We start from the raw sequence: 13557 nt of genomic DNA, 5'->3' as shown, positions 1-13557 counted from the left end.
CCCTAAGAAACAATATGCTGGAGAGAATCCACGCTGGGCACATGGGGATTGAGAGGAGGGCAGAGAGCGAGGGACGCCCTCTTCTGGCCAGGCATGGGCAAGGACATTGCTGCCACGGTGGAAAACTGTTCCATATGTCAGGAGAGGTGTTACGGCTGTGGCCATGTGTGGCCTGTTTTCTGTCTGTGTTTTCTGTACTGTGCTTAAGACTTTTCCAGGTCCCTCCCCTAATGAGGAGTCGTGAGCGACTGATTGGACCATGGAGCGGTTGACTACCTTCAAAAGGCCACTCTGACAGCTCCGAGAGGGAGAGAGAGAGAGTGGAACGAGCGAGTAGCCGGACAGCCGTCGCGGCCCTGACCCTGGTGTTCCCAGCCCGTGCTTATCTTGTGTATTTGTGAGAGTGTGAAATTGTGAAAGCCGCTCCTAGTGAATTAGTTGAGCGCTTAGGCACTCTTGGGTTGAAGCGGAAGGGGTGAGCTGCCTTTTCTTTTGGAATCGTTTTCTCCTGTTTTCCGGGTAGGGAGCGAGGGATAGCTCTGTCATTTGTTTGTTCTGTTTTTCTTTCCTAGGGTTTAGTTAGTTTTCTCTGGTGGGACTTAGTTGGTTTTGTTTATTATTTTGGCCTGGGCTCACCCTGGAGCTATGCTTCTTTTCCTTAAATAAAAACACCTTTTTACTCACAACTGGTTTGGATGTTTGGCTTGGGAACCAGGGCGGGGATTTGTCTCTCTCTCCTCCAACCTTATGTGCGTCCCTACCCGCCTAGACTGGGGGCGTAACAGAGGCGTGCAGTGAACCCTAAAGAACCTCTCATTCCACACCAGATTCCTGAGAGACCATGGCAGGCCGTGGCCTCAGACCTCTTCATATGGTGTGGACAAGACTACTTATGTGGACTATTATAGCTGCTACTTTGAGGTCGAAAGGCTATTTTCTACCACCGCAGGGTCCGTCATCAAAAAGCTCAAGGCCATATTCACCAGTCAGAGAAGCTTATTTCAGATAACGGCCCATAGGACAGCTCTCGAGAGTTCAAGGACTTTGCAGTCACATGGGACTTTGTCCACACAAGCTCAAGCCCTTTGTACCCACAAAGCAACGCCCTTGCCGAAAGAACAGTCAAAGCTGCCAAATCAGTTCTGGATACAGCTCATGCTCAGGGAGTAGATCCCTACCTGTCTCTATTGGAGCAAAGGAACACACCAGTCGATGGCTTCAGATCACCCACGCAGCTCCTCATGACTCTACGTCTGCGCTCAGTGCTTCTCATCACCGGATACCAGCTGGTACCCCGCGTCATAAGCCTGACGGTGGAGCAAAAGACACGGATGGAAAGACAAGAGCACCAGAAGCGATACTACAATCGCAGCATCGCACCACTACCGAGGCTGCAGCAGGGGAATCACATCCGCTTTCAGCATGAGTCCGGAAGCTGGAAATCGGCTGTCATCATCCGACCTGCAGAGACTGCCCGCTCTTTCGTGATCCGCGCTGGCGAGGGGCAGACTATACGGCGTAACCGACGGCACCTGAGAGGCGCTAAGGCGTCACCAGCACCCGATTTGGTAACCCAGCATGAAAGTGCAGCTCAACAACAAGCGGAGCCTCAGTCGCCATCTAGAGGCACTAAAACACCACCCATGGACACTAGCCTTATACTGACCACCAGATCAGGACGAGTGGTCAAACCGAGGGTCATCCTTGACCTGGGATTGTAAAGGGTGTAGGCGAATCGCTCCCCTAAAGCAAAAAAAACAAACAAAAAAAAAAAAAAACATGTCAAATGTCAGTGTGTACTAATGAGTACATATCCTGTGTTGCATTATTGTTGTTGTTCTCTTGCAGCAGTAATTTTACACATGACAGTGTGGAAAAAACTGTTTCTAATCTTCATGTTCAGGATGTTCTATTTTGAAATGCATACCGGCTGTGCCACTGGCGGACATTTAACAACAAAACAAAACAAAAAAAGGCAGATGTTGTATTGTTTATAATGTTTGCACTCCGTGAGTATTGTCCCTTGGGGTTTGCCGTAGTGGCAGTGGGGCGGGTATGATTACGGAAGTGGAGGTGTGTTAGGTTGTACCGAACAAGTGGCAATAAAGAAGATGGTGGCTCACGAAGCAGTTTGAGAATATGTTCCTTATAAGTTTAAGAACAGAATATTACAACCGGCCCGCCATTATAGGAAAAATCACAAAGCCTTTGAATGGAAACAAACGATGTTGTGAGAATGATGTACACTGTTTTGATGGTATATATGCATCAATCTATCAATTGTTTGTTGTAAGATTCAGATAATTATTTTTTTAAAAACTAGATATTTTAAATGAGAATAAGAAAGAAAAGTACTTCTTTGTGCCCCCCCCCCCCCCCCCCCCCCCCCCCCCCCCTTTCTCTGTTAACGCCCTACCTGGCCCCCCTGGCAAAACTTTGCTAGACACGCCCCTGCACAGTTACCAGCTGTCAGCTGTAAAAAAAAAAGGATCCTGGTGGTATTTGTCTCTCAGAAACAGTTCATAACTTTAAATCATTCATGTCACCTAAAGGTAAACCTGTTTCTCCATCACCTGTTCAGCTTTGATGATTCAGTAAGGACATCTCCTGGTTTCATCTTCATGTTTCCCTCTCACCACATATCCAAACCGATATCATGTCCAGCAGCTTTTACGGCTGTGGCTCCAGCAACCATCAGCTGATACTAGAAGGTAATATTAAATAAATTCTAACAACAGCTGATCAAGCTTAAACGTGCTGCTGTTGTTTAACGCGACCTCCGGTTTCTTTCTTTCTGGTGCAAAGTGGGCGATAAGCAAACAAGATAGACGGGACTTGTGACAGAAAGGCAGATCAGCTGATCATTAATCAGTTTCATGATTGAAGTAGCAATAGGAGAGGGAGGGGGAGAGAATGAGAGAAGAAGAGGCAGCTGCGCAGCATAAAGACAGAATAACTCCAGTTTTCTGTCTTCTTTTTCATTGTATCTGAAGTACGGGACGACTGTGCTCCTTTTCACCTCAATACGAAACGTGTAATATGTTCTCTGAATACGAGACGATTCCGTTTTTTAGGAGACGGTTGGCAACTCTAATAATTAACCTTATGAACAAAATAAAGTTCAACATCAGTAACATCATAGCACCCACTCAGCTGTATAGAAACTTCGTCATGCTAGCTAATACCCAGTACAAAAAAGTCAGCATAACGAAAATAAACTATACCTAAACTTGGTTTATATCTGACCCAGATGGACTGCAGGTCATAACTTCTTACCTGAAGTTCAGTTCACCTGACACCGGTGGCCGCCTCAGGTCTCTCCCCCTCCTGCCCCCCCTTTCCCTCATCCACCTGCTGGCATCCACCACTTGCTAATGTTATGGAAACTGTGTAAGCTCCACAATAGCCACCACATGAAGTAACGAATAACGACCCTATCTAAATCCCAGTAACGATTGTTCCTGATTTTGGCATAATAACTAGTTACCGTGCTCGTGACCACAATAATAACGTAGTTACTGTAACGCGTTACTTAACAACGCGTTAGTCCCTACACTGGTAATAGGTGAGCACCTGCTGGTGATATCTATGGGAGTTCTTAAAACTAAAAATGTCAATTTAATTGGCTGATAACATTCAAAGTCCTTTGGGAAACAATAATGAACATTTTAAATTGTCAATCATTATTTTTTTCATGGCTGATTAATCTGACAATCCATATTCACTTGTGTTACGTTTAGGTGCTTGGAAAAACCCTAGAGCAAAAACAAAGAGAGCAAAAGAATGAACTAAAATTGATGGATCAGAGCTTAAGATTTAATTTTTTTTTTGTTTTTTTGTCTAACACAGTTCTGCATCATACAGTACCTATAATGCAGCTTCATTGTGTCTCTTTGCAAGATTTTTCCTGTCTAAATCCATGTCTTTGGCAAGCGACAGATTCCATTCTAATATACAGGCCCTTTTTTAGTGTCAAACTTCAAACTGAAATATGTCAAATATTATTATGCAAAATAATAATAATGACAATGACATATGTCATAGTGATATCCTTTTTCAGAAGTGCCTCTTGAGATTAGTAACATCACAGCTTGAGTTTATATATTTGATTTTCCTTCACAGTGCCACCAAAAATCACCAACCTGTCAAGAGATGTTGTGGTAAATGAAGGCTCTAACATCACCCTGATGTGCCAAGCAAGTGGTAAACCAGAGCCTTCCATCAGCTGGAAGCTCATCTCCTCTTCAGGTAATTTGTTTATACATTAAAAAATCTAGATGCAGAGCAGATTTTTGATATATTGGTGTTTTTTTTTTTCTTAATGATGTCATTTTTTTTGTGTTTTACTTTATTTTCTTAATACTGATTTTTTAGAACACATGGATGTAGTGTTTGAGTTAATGGAAAAGTGCATTAAACTTGCAGCACATAAGATCAACAGAACACAGTGTGCTTTGAGGTAGGAGCCAAAAAGGGTGTAGTTTGTGGGTGTGATCACCCGTGTGTACACCTGTGAGCATGGACGCGCTTGTTTTTTTTTTTTTTAAAGGTTCCTTCATGTAATGATCTGCTAGAGGGTGTGGGGAGCCAAAAGTGCATTAAACTAATGGTCAGCAGAGAACAGCTCCTCTGTGATTATTTAGAAGTCTATGAGACTTAATCTATGACCTCATTAAAACATCTTTACTGAATTTATGGACTTGTTTGCTAATTTCAGGACATATGGAGTACAGCATAATTAAAGTGTTTTAAATAAAGAGTCTAAATTGAAGTAAGAGCAAATAAAGAGTAAAATAAGATAATATAGAGCAGTTGGTTTTTGTGCTGGACAAAACATAAAGTTTAAAGACAGGACCTGACAAGCCAGTGGAAGAAGTAACATTGCATCTTTCATATACAGACCATGTTTTTGCTGTCATGGTCTGGTCGAAGCAAAATAGAGTACTCAAATGCAACAGAATTCAAAAGATTTATTTACAATAATGTTTTGCAACAAGTAGAATTCACAAGGGCGACAAAGACAGAGTAATGGATCCAAAGGAGGAAGTGACACTATGGAAGAGGAAAGGGACATTGATCCAGTGATTCCAGATAGGGGAGTTCCAAAAGATAACTAGCGAGAACCAATGGCTTACTTGGTAGTGTGGGTGAGTCAGATGTTGCCTGTCCAATGATTAGCAGGGGGAGGGAATCCAGTGGCCATGAGGTAAGGACATCCAGAAAAGTACACATACATACATTTACAAATAGTATAGATTGTTTATATTGGTTATAGATTATTTATATTGGTGACTTAATACTTTGTGGTGTGGACCATGCATTCGTCACATATTTGGTTTATGCCAGGTTTCTTTTTTCTTATTTTGTTTTTGTCTTCACATCAAGTTTTCCAATCATGGAAAGATATATTTTTTTATAGACACAGCTCAGATAACAACTCTGATATCTGTTGAAAAGACTGTGTGTGTTTTGTGGCTAAACCTTCACTATGTCTGCTATCTCTTTGTAAAACACTGCTTTGACTGAGAATCTGTATGTAAAACAAAGAATTTTTCAGAGACAGCCCCATTCAAAAGCATTCTTTATTCTGTTCTTATCTCAGCACTCTTTATCATAAAAATGGATGCAATGACTGGTTGCTTATATTTATTTGTCTATTCAAAATCAGTTTCTGAGAAGGTCCATTGAAATGCAAAATGAAGATCCTCTTTGCATGAATTAATAAAACTAGAATTTAGTGAGAGTGGACTGAATGAATGTATGGAATTTGTATCGGAGGAAAATATAAATAAACAAGCATCAGCTTGAGAAGCTGTTATTTTGATTTTTTTCAAGTAAGATAAAAGAAAATCCATCTAGTTTCACGTAGTTTTCTCTGAAATTGATCGAACTAAATTTTGTGGATTCTAGTTGGTATTTTTTATATACCATTTTGATATCCATTTTGGTTCCAGTATTTGACTGATAAGGGTGTTTACGATTAAGAATTGATAGAGTCGCAGTGCACAGTTGCTCGGACTAAAAGAGGCTTTGAGTAGAGAACAAAATGTCCCAGTCTATGCAGTTTGGACTATGCGGTCCAAACTGATACTGTTCCAGTATCTCCCACCTGCAATGAAACTTTTCTCCAGCCTTGGGCCTTTCAGTGTGAGGCCATCTATGGCAAGCACTCTGGGGTATAAATGAGTGAATATATAAAGATTCTCTCTCCCTGTATCTATCTGTGTGTGTGTGTGTGTGTGTGTGTGTGTGTGTGTTTGTCTGTGTGTGAGTGCGTAAAGATTGATGATTTCAGACTTGGACCAAGGCTCTCTTCGAGCCATAACCCAGCTCCCCCTCACCTTTGATAGATGGCTTTAGGGGCTTGTGGCAGATCAGAAGTGATCCTTGCTATCTTCCACAGACCACACAATCTGACTGCTAAATTTGTCTGCCTAGGCAGTACCCAGAATGAAGGGGAAAATTAATGAATTTAACCAAGGTGCAATAAAGGTTTCCCAGATTTGCACAGCACTGGTTTGCTCAGAAAGAATAATTTAAAATTAAAGGAGAGTAGTCATAGTTTTTGACCTTTGTGAAACTGAAAGAAAAAACTTATCCACTTTAATATTTAAACACTACTATGAGCAGCTGAAATTGTTGTGTTTGTCACGTGCTTAGGATTTGATGAAAGGATATACTGTAAGAAGTGCAAGAAGTAAAGACCCTTTATGATTTGTTGGAGCTGGAGCATATTTCAGGTGGCATAGGGTGAGAGATGGAATACACCCTGGAAAGGTCACCAGTTTGACAGAACTAGCATAGAGACAGACAACCATTTATACTCACGTTCACGCCTACAGCCAAATTAGCCTGTTCACCGGTTAAACCACAGCCTGGTGGTTTGGTCTAGAACCAAACACATCTTCATTTAGCATCTACGTAGATGATAAAAAATGACAGCTTATATTACCGCATTTAAATTTTTATTAGACTTAATTGGTTTCATTCTTAACACTTTATGATAATTGGTTAGACACTGGACAATAAATTTCATTACAATAGAAGTCCTTCTGAACTAGGGCTGCCACAAACGATTATTTTGATAGTCGACTAGTCACTGATTATTTTTGCGATTAGTCGACTAATCAGATCATCATCCATTGGACGTAAAACGTACAGCTTATTGCACCAGCAGCATCTGCTCTTATATAACTATCATTAGCTTACAGCTTTAAGTGTGTAAGGTCTGTGCTAACTAAAAATAAAGACAAGATGATAGTTTATTAAATTTTAATGAAATTTGCAGATTGTTTCGGTGAAGTTTAATAAACTCCTTGCTATCTAAAATATAACGGGACACCGGAGTAAATTCTGGAGCATCTCACACTTCTGATAATCAGCTGTCTGCTTGACGTTTATTCAGCTGTGTAAAAACTATAACTTTAATCTCAGCCAAACCGATTTACTCAGGAACAAATAAAATACTAAAAAAAGCCAAACAATAACATTGTTAAGTTATCTAAGTGACTTATATATCATGTTTAACCTGAGTAGCGAAAGACGGCGGTGGGTTTGAAAACGATTTGCCGGGAGTCCGGTGTTCTCCCGGCTAGCAATGGAGCTAGTGGGTAACAGACGTCTCCGAAAATGTCGGAGCGCTTTTGAAAATATGTGGTGTCTTGATAAACTGAGCAGGTATTTGAGGTTTACACAGCTACATTCTCGCCTGAAAATATGTTAAAAGTTTATTTTGTGACCCAGAAAGAATAATAAGAGTAATATAAAACTAACTAGCTGCCGCCATTGTTGGAAACTGAGCTGGGCTGCGCTATGAATTCTGGGATACAGTTTCTTCTTCTTCGGGGTTTAACGGCAGCTGGCATCCTTGAACATGCAGTGCTGCCATCTTCTGTTTCAGTCCGTTATTACACTCTTAAATCCTGCTACTTATTCCTGCATCTTTTGTGATCTTACAAAGCTTCAAACGACGCGTCGACTATTAAATCAGTCGTCGACGATTTTGATAGTCGACGTAATCGGGACTAGTCGACTAATCGTGGCAGCCCTATCCTGAACACACTTTAACTATATTTAAGGAGGTAATTCCTTCACTGTTATCTTTTCTTTAAGTTAAATTCAATTTTTATTTATAAAGCACCAAATCATAACAGTTACCTCAAGGTGCTTTACATTGCAAGGTAAAGAACCTACAATAATACAGAGAAAACAGGAAACCCAACAATCAGATGACCTTTTAACAGGGAGAAACCTCCATCAGAATGATGCTTAGGGAGAGGCTATCTGCTGCAACCATTTGGGTGTGAAGCGAGGAAGACAGCACATTACAATCCATGTGCCAACACAGTACCAAGCAGCTACTGAAATCTTTGCTCTCACCAAGGTGGAATAGTTTCTTAATCGTGTTAGATCCTCTTTGGGTATGACTGTAGATGCTGTCTTCCCTTAAAAAGAAAGCAAGAAATCAGAGATGTTTGACTCCCTGGTATAACTCACAAATGTGCACAAAACAGATGGAGTAGAGGCAATGGCATTGCACTAATTTAGAAAATCTTCATTTGGACTCACAAATATATAAATATATAATATAAATAACCCCTCTGAGAAAAACAGGAACACCCCAGGTTTCTTTTCAGCACTTCAGCCAGGCTGATAAATAGTTGGAGCTCTGCTGAGCCAAGAAATTTTCTCACAAACTAAATTTACCCATTAGGGGAAAATTACTCACAACTCCCTCACAGATGTATCATTAAGTATAGCAACTTTTTAACAGCTGATATTTACTTAGACTCTTTCTCTCCTATTAATCTTTCTGAGTTAACTTCAATAATTTATTTTTCTAAAAGATCAGTGTGCCTCCTTGACCCTATTTCAATCAGACTGTTGAAATAAGTCTCACCATTCATTAGTGCTTCAATTTTAAATCTGATCCATCTATCGTTATTAACAGAAGACACACTAGAGTCTCTTAAGAGGGGAGTAATTAAGCCATTACTTGAAAAGACCTTACTTGATCTGTATTAGATAACTATAGTGATTTCTGACCTTTGTTTTATTTCAAAAAATGTTGAACAAGTAGTTATTAGTTTATTTTAAGTTTCACTCAAGTTTCACTCATCTTATGGTGTTGAACAGTGTGCTCATCCCCGTGTTTGTTCTTAGTGCAGCATTCAAAACTGATGACCAATATCTTACTACAGTGTGATTTGAATCATATCTGTCTGATAGATTCCAGTTTGTGTCTTCTTCATGCAGAAAAGTCAGTAATCGAGTTCTACAGAGTTCTGTGCTGGAACCAATTCTATTTATATTATACATGCTTCCACAGCATAATGTTATTAGAAAACACTGCATACCTTTTCTTTGAAATCCAGATGATACCCATCTTAAATTTCCTAGTCCTTAATTCAGGCAAAACATATCCAGTCCAAACATCCTGGACATTGAACATGAAACATGGTGTCTAACCAGATATGTAGTTTAGAGGGCATTACTTTGGCATCCAGTAACACTGATGAATCTTGGAATAATTTCTGGTCAAATATGTCCTTTAGCATGCACATTAAACAAATATGCCTGACTACAGACATATTGCATCATTCAATTTCAGCATCACTCTAAGACAAAATATTTGTCTTTTTTTTAGCAATAGTGTGCAAAAACTGGTAAATGCATTTATAACTTCCAGCATGGACAATTGTAATTCATTTTTGTCAGGGCACTCAAAAAGCTCCCTGAAAAGTCTTCACTTGATCATCTTGATTAACTCACCTCAGTGGAATTTGCAAAGTGGCTTTAACTGACACTGTAGTCTCTATTGGCAAATTCTATTATCCTCTTTTGAGAGAAAGCAGAAAGGGAACAAGAGGAGCATAAATGGAACGGAGTGGAACCCGTACACCTATGTGAGCTCTCTTGATACTCCACATCAGGTGAGTGTGTCACTGTGTGTCAGTGAGGCATTCTATCCTTAACAGCTTTCCCAGGTGCAATTCAATAATGTCCCCAAACCCAGCAAAGTGAATCCATGCACAGTTTATTACTGTCGCCTTCCAGCATCTTGGGAGGAAGCTTGAAGTCAATTATATCTTTTGTTCTTTATGTTGAGTGCTGTATTAAGTGTCTCTGTCAAGCATGTCAAATTGATACAATGAAAAAAAGTGTGGCTGGGATTTTGCCCTCTTCTTATTCTCACATCTCAGTAGTAGTCCCAGTGTGCTTGTACTCTTGAGAGGCACACACAAAAGTACAGAACATGAAAATTCTGACGGATGAGTGATAAAGAGTAGGCACCAAACAAAGCATTAATCACCAAATTCTGTAGCATCCTATGAAAAATGTTAAATCAAGAACTGGTCTTGGTCAAGAATTGGTGCTACAGAGTGCTACAAGAAACATGAGAATAAGACAGACTTGCCATATTTACAAGTGCAGGTTTTGGCACATTGTATTAGAATTTGGCCTGTCATGCCCGATCAGGATCTGTCTTCATTCCTGCTGTTGCCAAAATCCACCCTTTCATTTTTGTCTACATATCCAATTTAGGGTCACAGGGCTAGCAATGAAAGGTGGAGAGGTGGGATACATCCTGGAAAGGTTGCAAGTTTGCTGCAGACAACTATTCACAACTATTCACACTCATATTCACTCCAATAGTTGGAAATGAGCTTCTCTTTTTTTAGCAAAACAAATAGATTTTTTTTCTTTACAATTTTTGTTGCTGTGTATCGCATTTAAATGAAGCACAAATCAGTAGACTTAGGTGAATTATAGTTATAGTATACAACTGCAATGATCCATCAGCCCTTGTAATCAATATATTCCTTCTTCCCTTTTAAGGTGGCAGGCACACAGTTGGTGAAAATACTGAACATGGCCACAGCTGTTGACTTGTCACATTATCTCCAAATGACCCTCTTCAATCTCTCTCTCTCTGTGTGATCTTTCACAGGGGATCTGGTGTCAGATGATGAATACTTGGAAATCCCATCTATATCCAGACAGAAAGCAGGAACGTATGAATGCACAGCTGTCAATGATATTGACACAGACGTGCAGACTGTAGACATCACCGTCAACTGTGAGTCGGCTGCTAAATGTTTCAAAAATTCACACAAACGGTACTAAATTGTGCCACTTTTAATGGGACAATGTTGGATGGGTGATCATAGAAAAAATACAGTCTATTCTTGTGAACTGTGTGGATTTTTGTTTCACTATTTCAGTACCTATCAGACTGACATTGATCAATATTCTGTAATATCTAATATATCCATCTTCTTCCATTTTTGATTCAGGGTTGAGCTGTCATAAATCAAGGGGCAGGGTACACCCTAGACAGTTCACAAATATGTTGCAAGGCTAGAATGTCTGTCTGTCTCTATGTGTTCATAGAGACAGACAGACATTCTAGCAACTTACAATCCAGTTTCTTCAGCACATTCCTTTTCTGTCCAATTTTAGTTATTGGTGACATTGATTCTTTATGATAATGTTTTGTTTGGTTTTGTGATGTCATGTGCACATCGCTTCTACTTTTTTAACCACAATACCTGTATTCTGATGTGTTGTTGGGTCCAGCAGTCATCAAGGACTAATATAGAATAATTTGTATCACTTTCCTGCTGATTTGGATGGAAGAAGATAAAAAAAAGATTTATCCGATACAGCAGCATTAGATAAATAGTAGTATCAGTAATAATCTATTTGAATTTTTCAAATTACCAGTATTTGTTTGAAACTATATTTGACCATTTAACATTTTTACATTTATATTTTCCTTTTCTCGTTCTAGTTTTTTCTCTCTCACCTCCTCGATTTCTACTCTCCTCCTCATCTCCATTTCATCTTCTTCCTCCTCACCTGAAGCCTCACTCCTAAACTGAAGAATATGAAATTGTTTATTTATTTTTGACATTTTCCCAGTTGGTTTATCATGAGCGTATCAGGCATGTGACCCTCCTGTCTCCATACAGCTGACAAACAACATGTTATAAGCTAACATTACCCCAGATAATTTTAGAAACTAGTATCTTAAATCTCTTTAAGTACTTTCTCTTTGATAAAAAGTTTTAATACATTGTCACATCACATTTATTTTTTAAGTGTGAGGATACGCTCATTAGATCCACTTAAAACACATTTTCAGTAACAGAGGCAAAAACAGAAAAATATGAATATCATTAACAATTTACCTGTATGACAGAGTATTAGCGACACAATAAAAAAAAGTACACAATAAGTTTCCGATACGGCATCCGTGGTAGTTTGCCTTCTTGAAACATCAACTGTAATCTCCATATTTTGATTTTTTTTCTTGAAAAAGTATTTCAGCTTTTTTGCTTGTTACCCATCTTGACCCAGATACTCAGACACATACCCAGATACTTGGATCATAAAATTACAGACCCCTGGGCAGAAATGTTTTCTGGGCCCTAGCCGACTTGTTTTGAGGATAAGATTTCTTTCTGCAATAATCAGACATATTGATAGTACACAGAATAGTTTGAAATGCAAAGGCTGTATCTTTGAGAAAAAAAGTTATAAACACAACACAACTTTACTAATGTCATGGGTTGCTCTGAGGATCCACTCGCAGGACTCCGGAGTTGTGTTTTAAAAGAGACTGTTTATTTACAAGATCTTCACCAAGTGTATTTACAGACAGTGCGAGGATAGTGCTATATACAAGATGTGAGAGGCAGGGTTCCAGGGCTCCAGGGAAAACAGGGGAATCACACACGCGCTCACTACAACCTCTCTCTCCGCTAGTGACCAGTCACTCCTTCCACACTCCACACAGGGAAACATGGGGACGGGTCCGGGGAATCTAGAACACAGAGACACATGTTAACTTTCTGAGACGGAGGCACGGGAAACTTGGGCTCGACATGTACTGACTAGAGTCTTCACAACAATCCAGTGTTGAACAGCTGACCTCCTCCCTCTAAAATACCAGTTGGTCTGATGAGGCCCAGGTGTTCCCAATCCAGGAAGGCATGGGCCGAGGGCGTGAACCCACCATGATTTCAGCCCTGGCAAAACAGGAGAGAGAGCGAGAGAGGGGGAGAGAGAGATAGAAAAGGAGAGCCAGGAGTGGGGAGATTATGATCAGTGCCTTGCCGATCCCGCAGGTCGTGACAGCTAAATCCTCTAAAGTAACTTACATTAAATTAAAAAGGATGAAAATACTGTTTAATTAAAGTTTTTGCATGCACACCTGTTATCATCTTACTCCCTCATTCTCTCTCTCTGTCTGTCTGTTTTCCTTATGATCTTCTCATCTTTTACCTCCTTTCAACAATTCTTGCCATTGCCACAGTCTTGCTCCCAGATGAATGTTGAAGAAATAACAGAAATATTTCCTGTAAACTTGCTTTTTGGGTTATGAGGAAAGCCTGGCTTCTTCATTTAGAGCCATTCAAACCTTTGGGTCATAGATTTACCTTAATTGTGAGCTGCTAACCACAAGATTAGCTTGCATGGCAGTGGCATCTACTAGCTAGTTGACTTAGGGAGAGATCACAATGTAGATGAAAAAGGGAGAGATAGAATCTA

The 13557-nt window shown here is 39.9% G+C and overlaps 1 protein-coding gene across 10 annotated transcripts in view; it reads left to right on the top strand.

Moving 5' to 3' along the window:
- ntm (neurotrimin) overlaps positions 1-13557 on the top strand; it is a 467074-nt gene that overhangs the window by 429328 nt on the left and 24189 nt on the right. For all 10 annotated transcript variants that reach the window (XR_013100476.1, XM_076888935.1, XM_012923630.2 and 7 more), the window contains 2 exons: positions 4123-4248; positions 10952-11080. Coding sequence is in view for 9 of the 10 variants with exons in the window: in XM_076888935.1 (XP_076745050.1) it covers positions 4123-4248; positions 10952-11080 (255 nt within the window). In the remaining variant the exon portion in view is untranslated. The remainder of the gene's footprint in view (positions 1-4122; positions 4249-10951; positions 11081-13557) is intronic.

This window comes from Maylandia zebra, linkage group LG10, assembly GCF_041146795.1.
Source record: "Maylandia zebra isolate NMK-2024a linkage group LG10, Mzebra_GT3a, whole genome shotgun sequence".
Lineage (NCBI taxonomy): Eukaryota > Metazoa > Chordata > Actinopteri > Cichliformes > Cichlidae > Maylandia > Maylandia zebra.
Note: the sequence above shows the minus strand (reverse complement) of the source record. Positions and strands in the feature narration are given on the sequence as shown.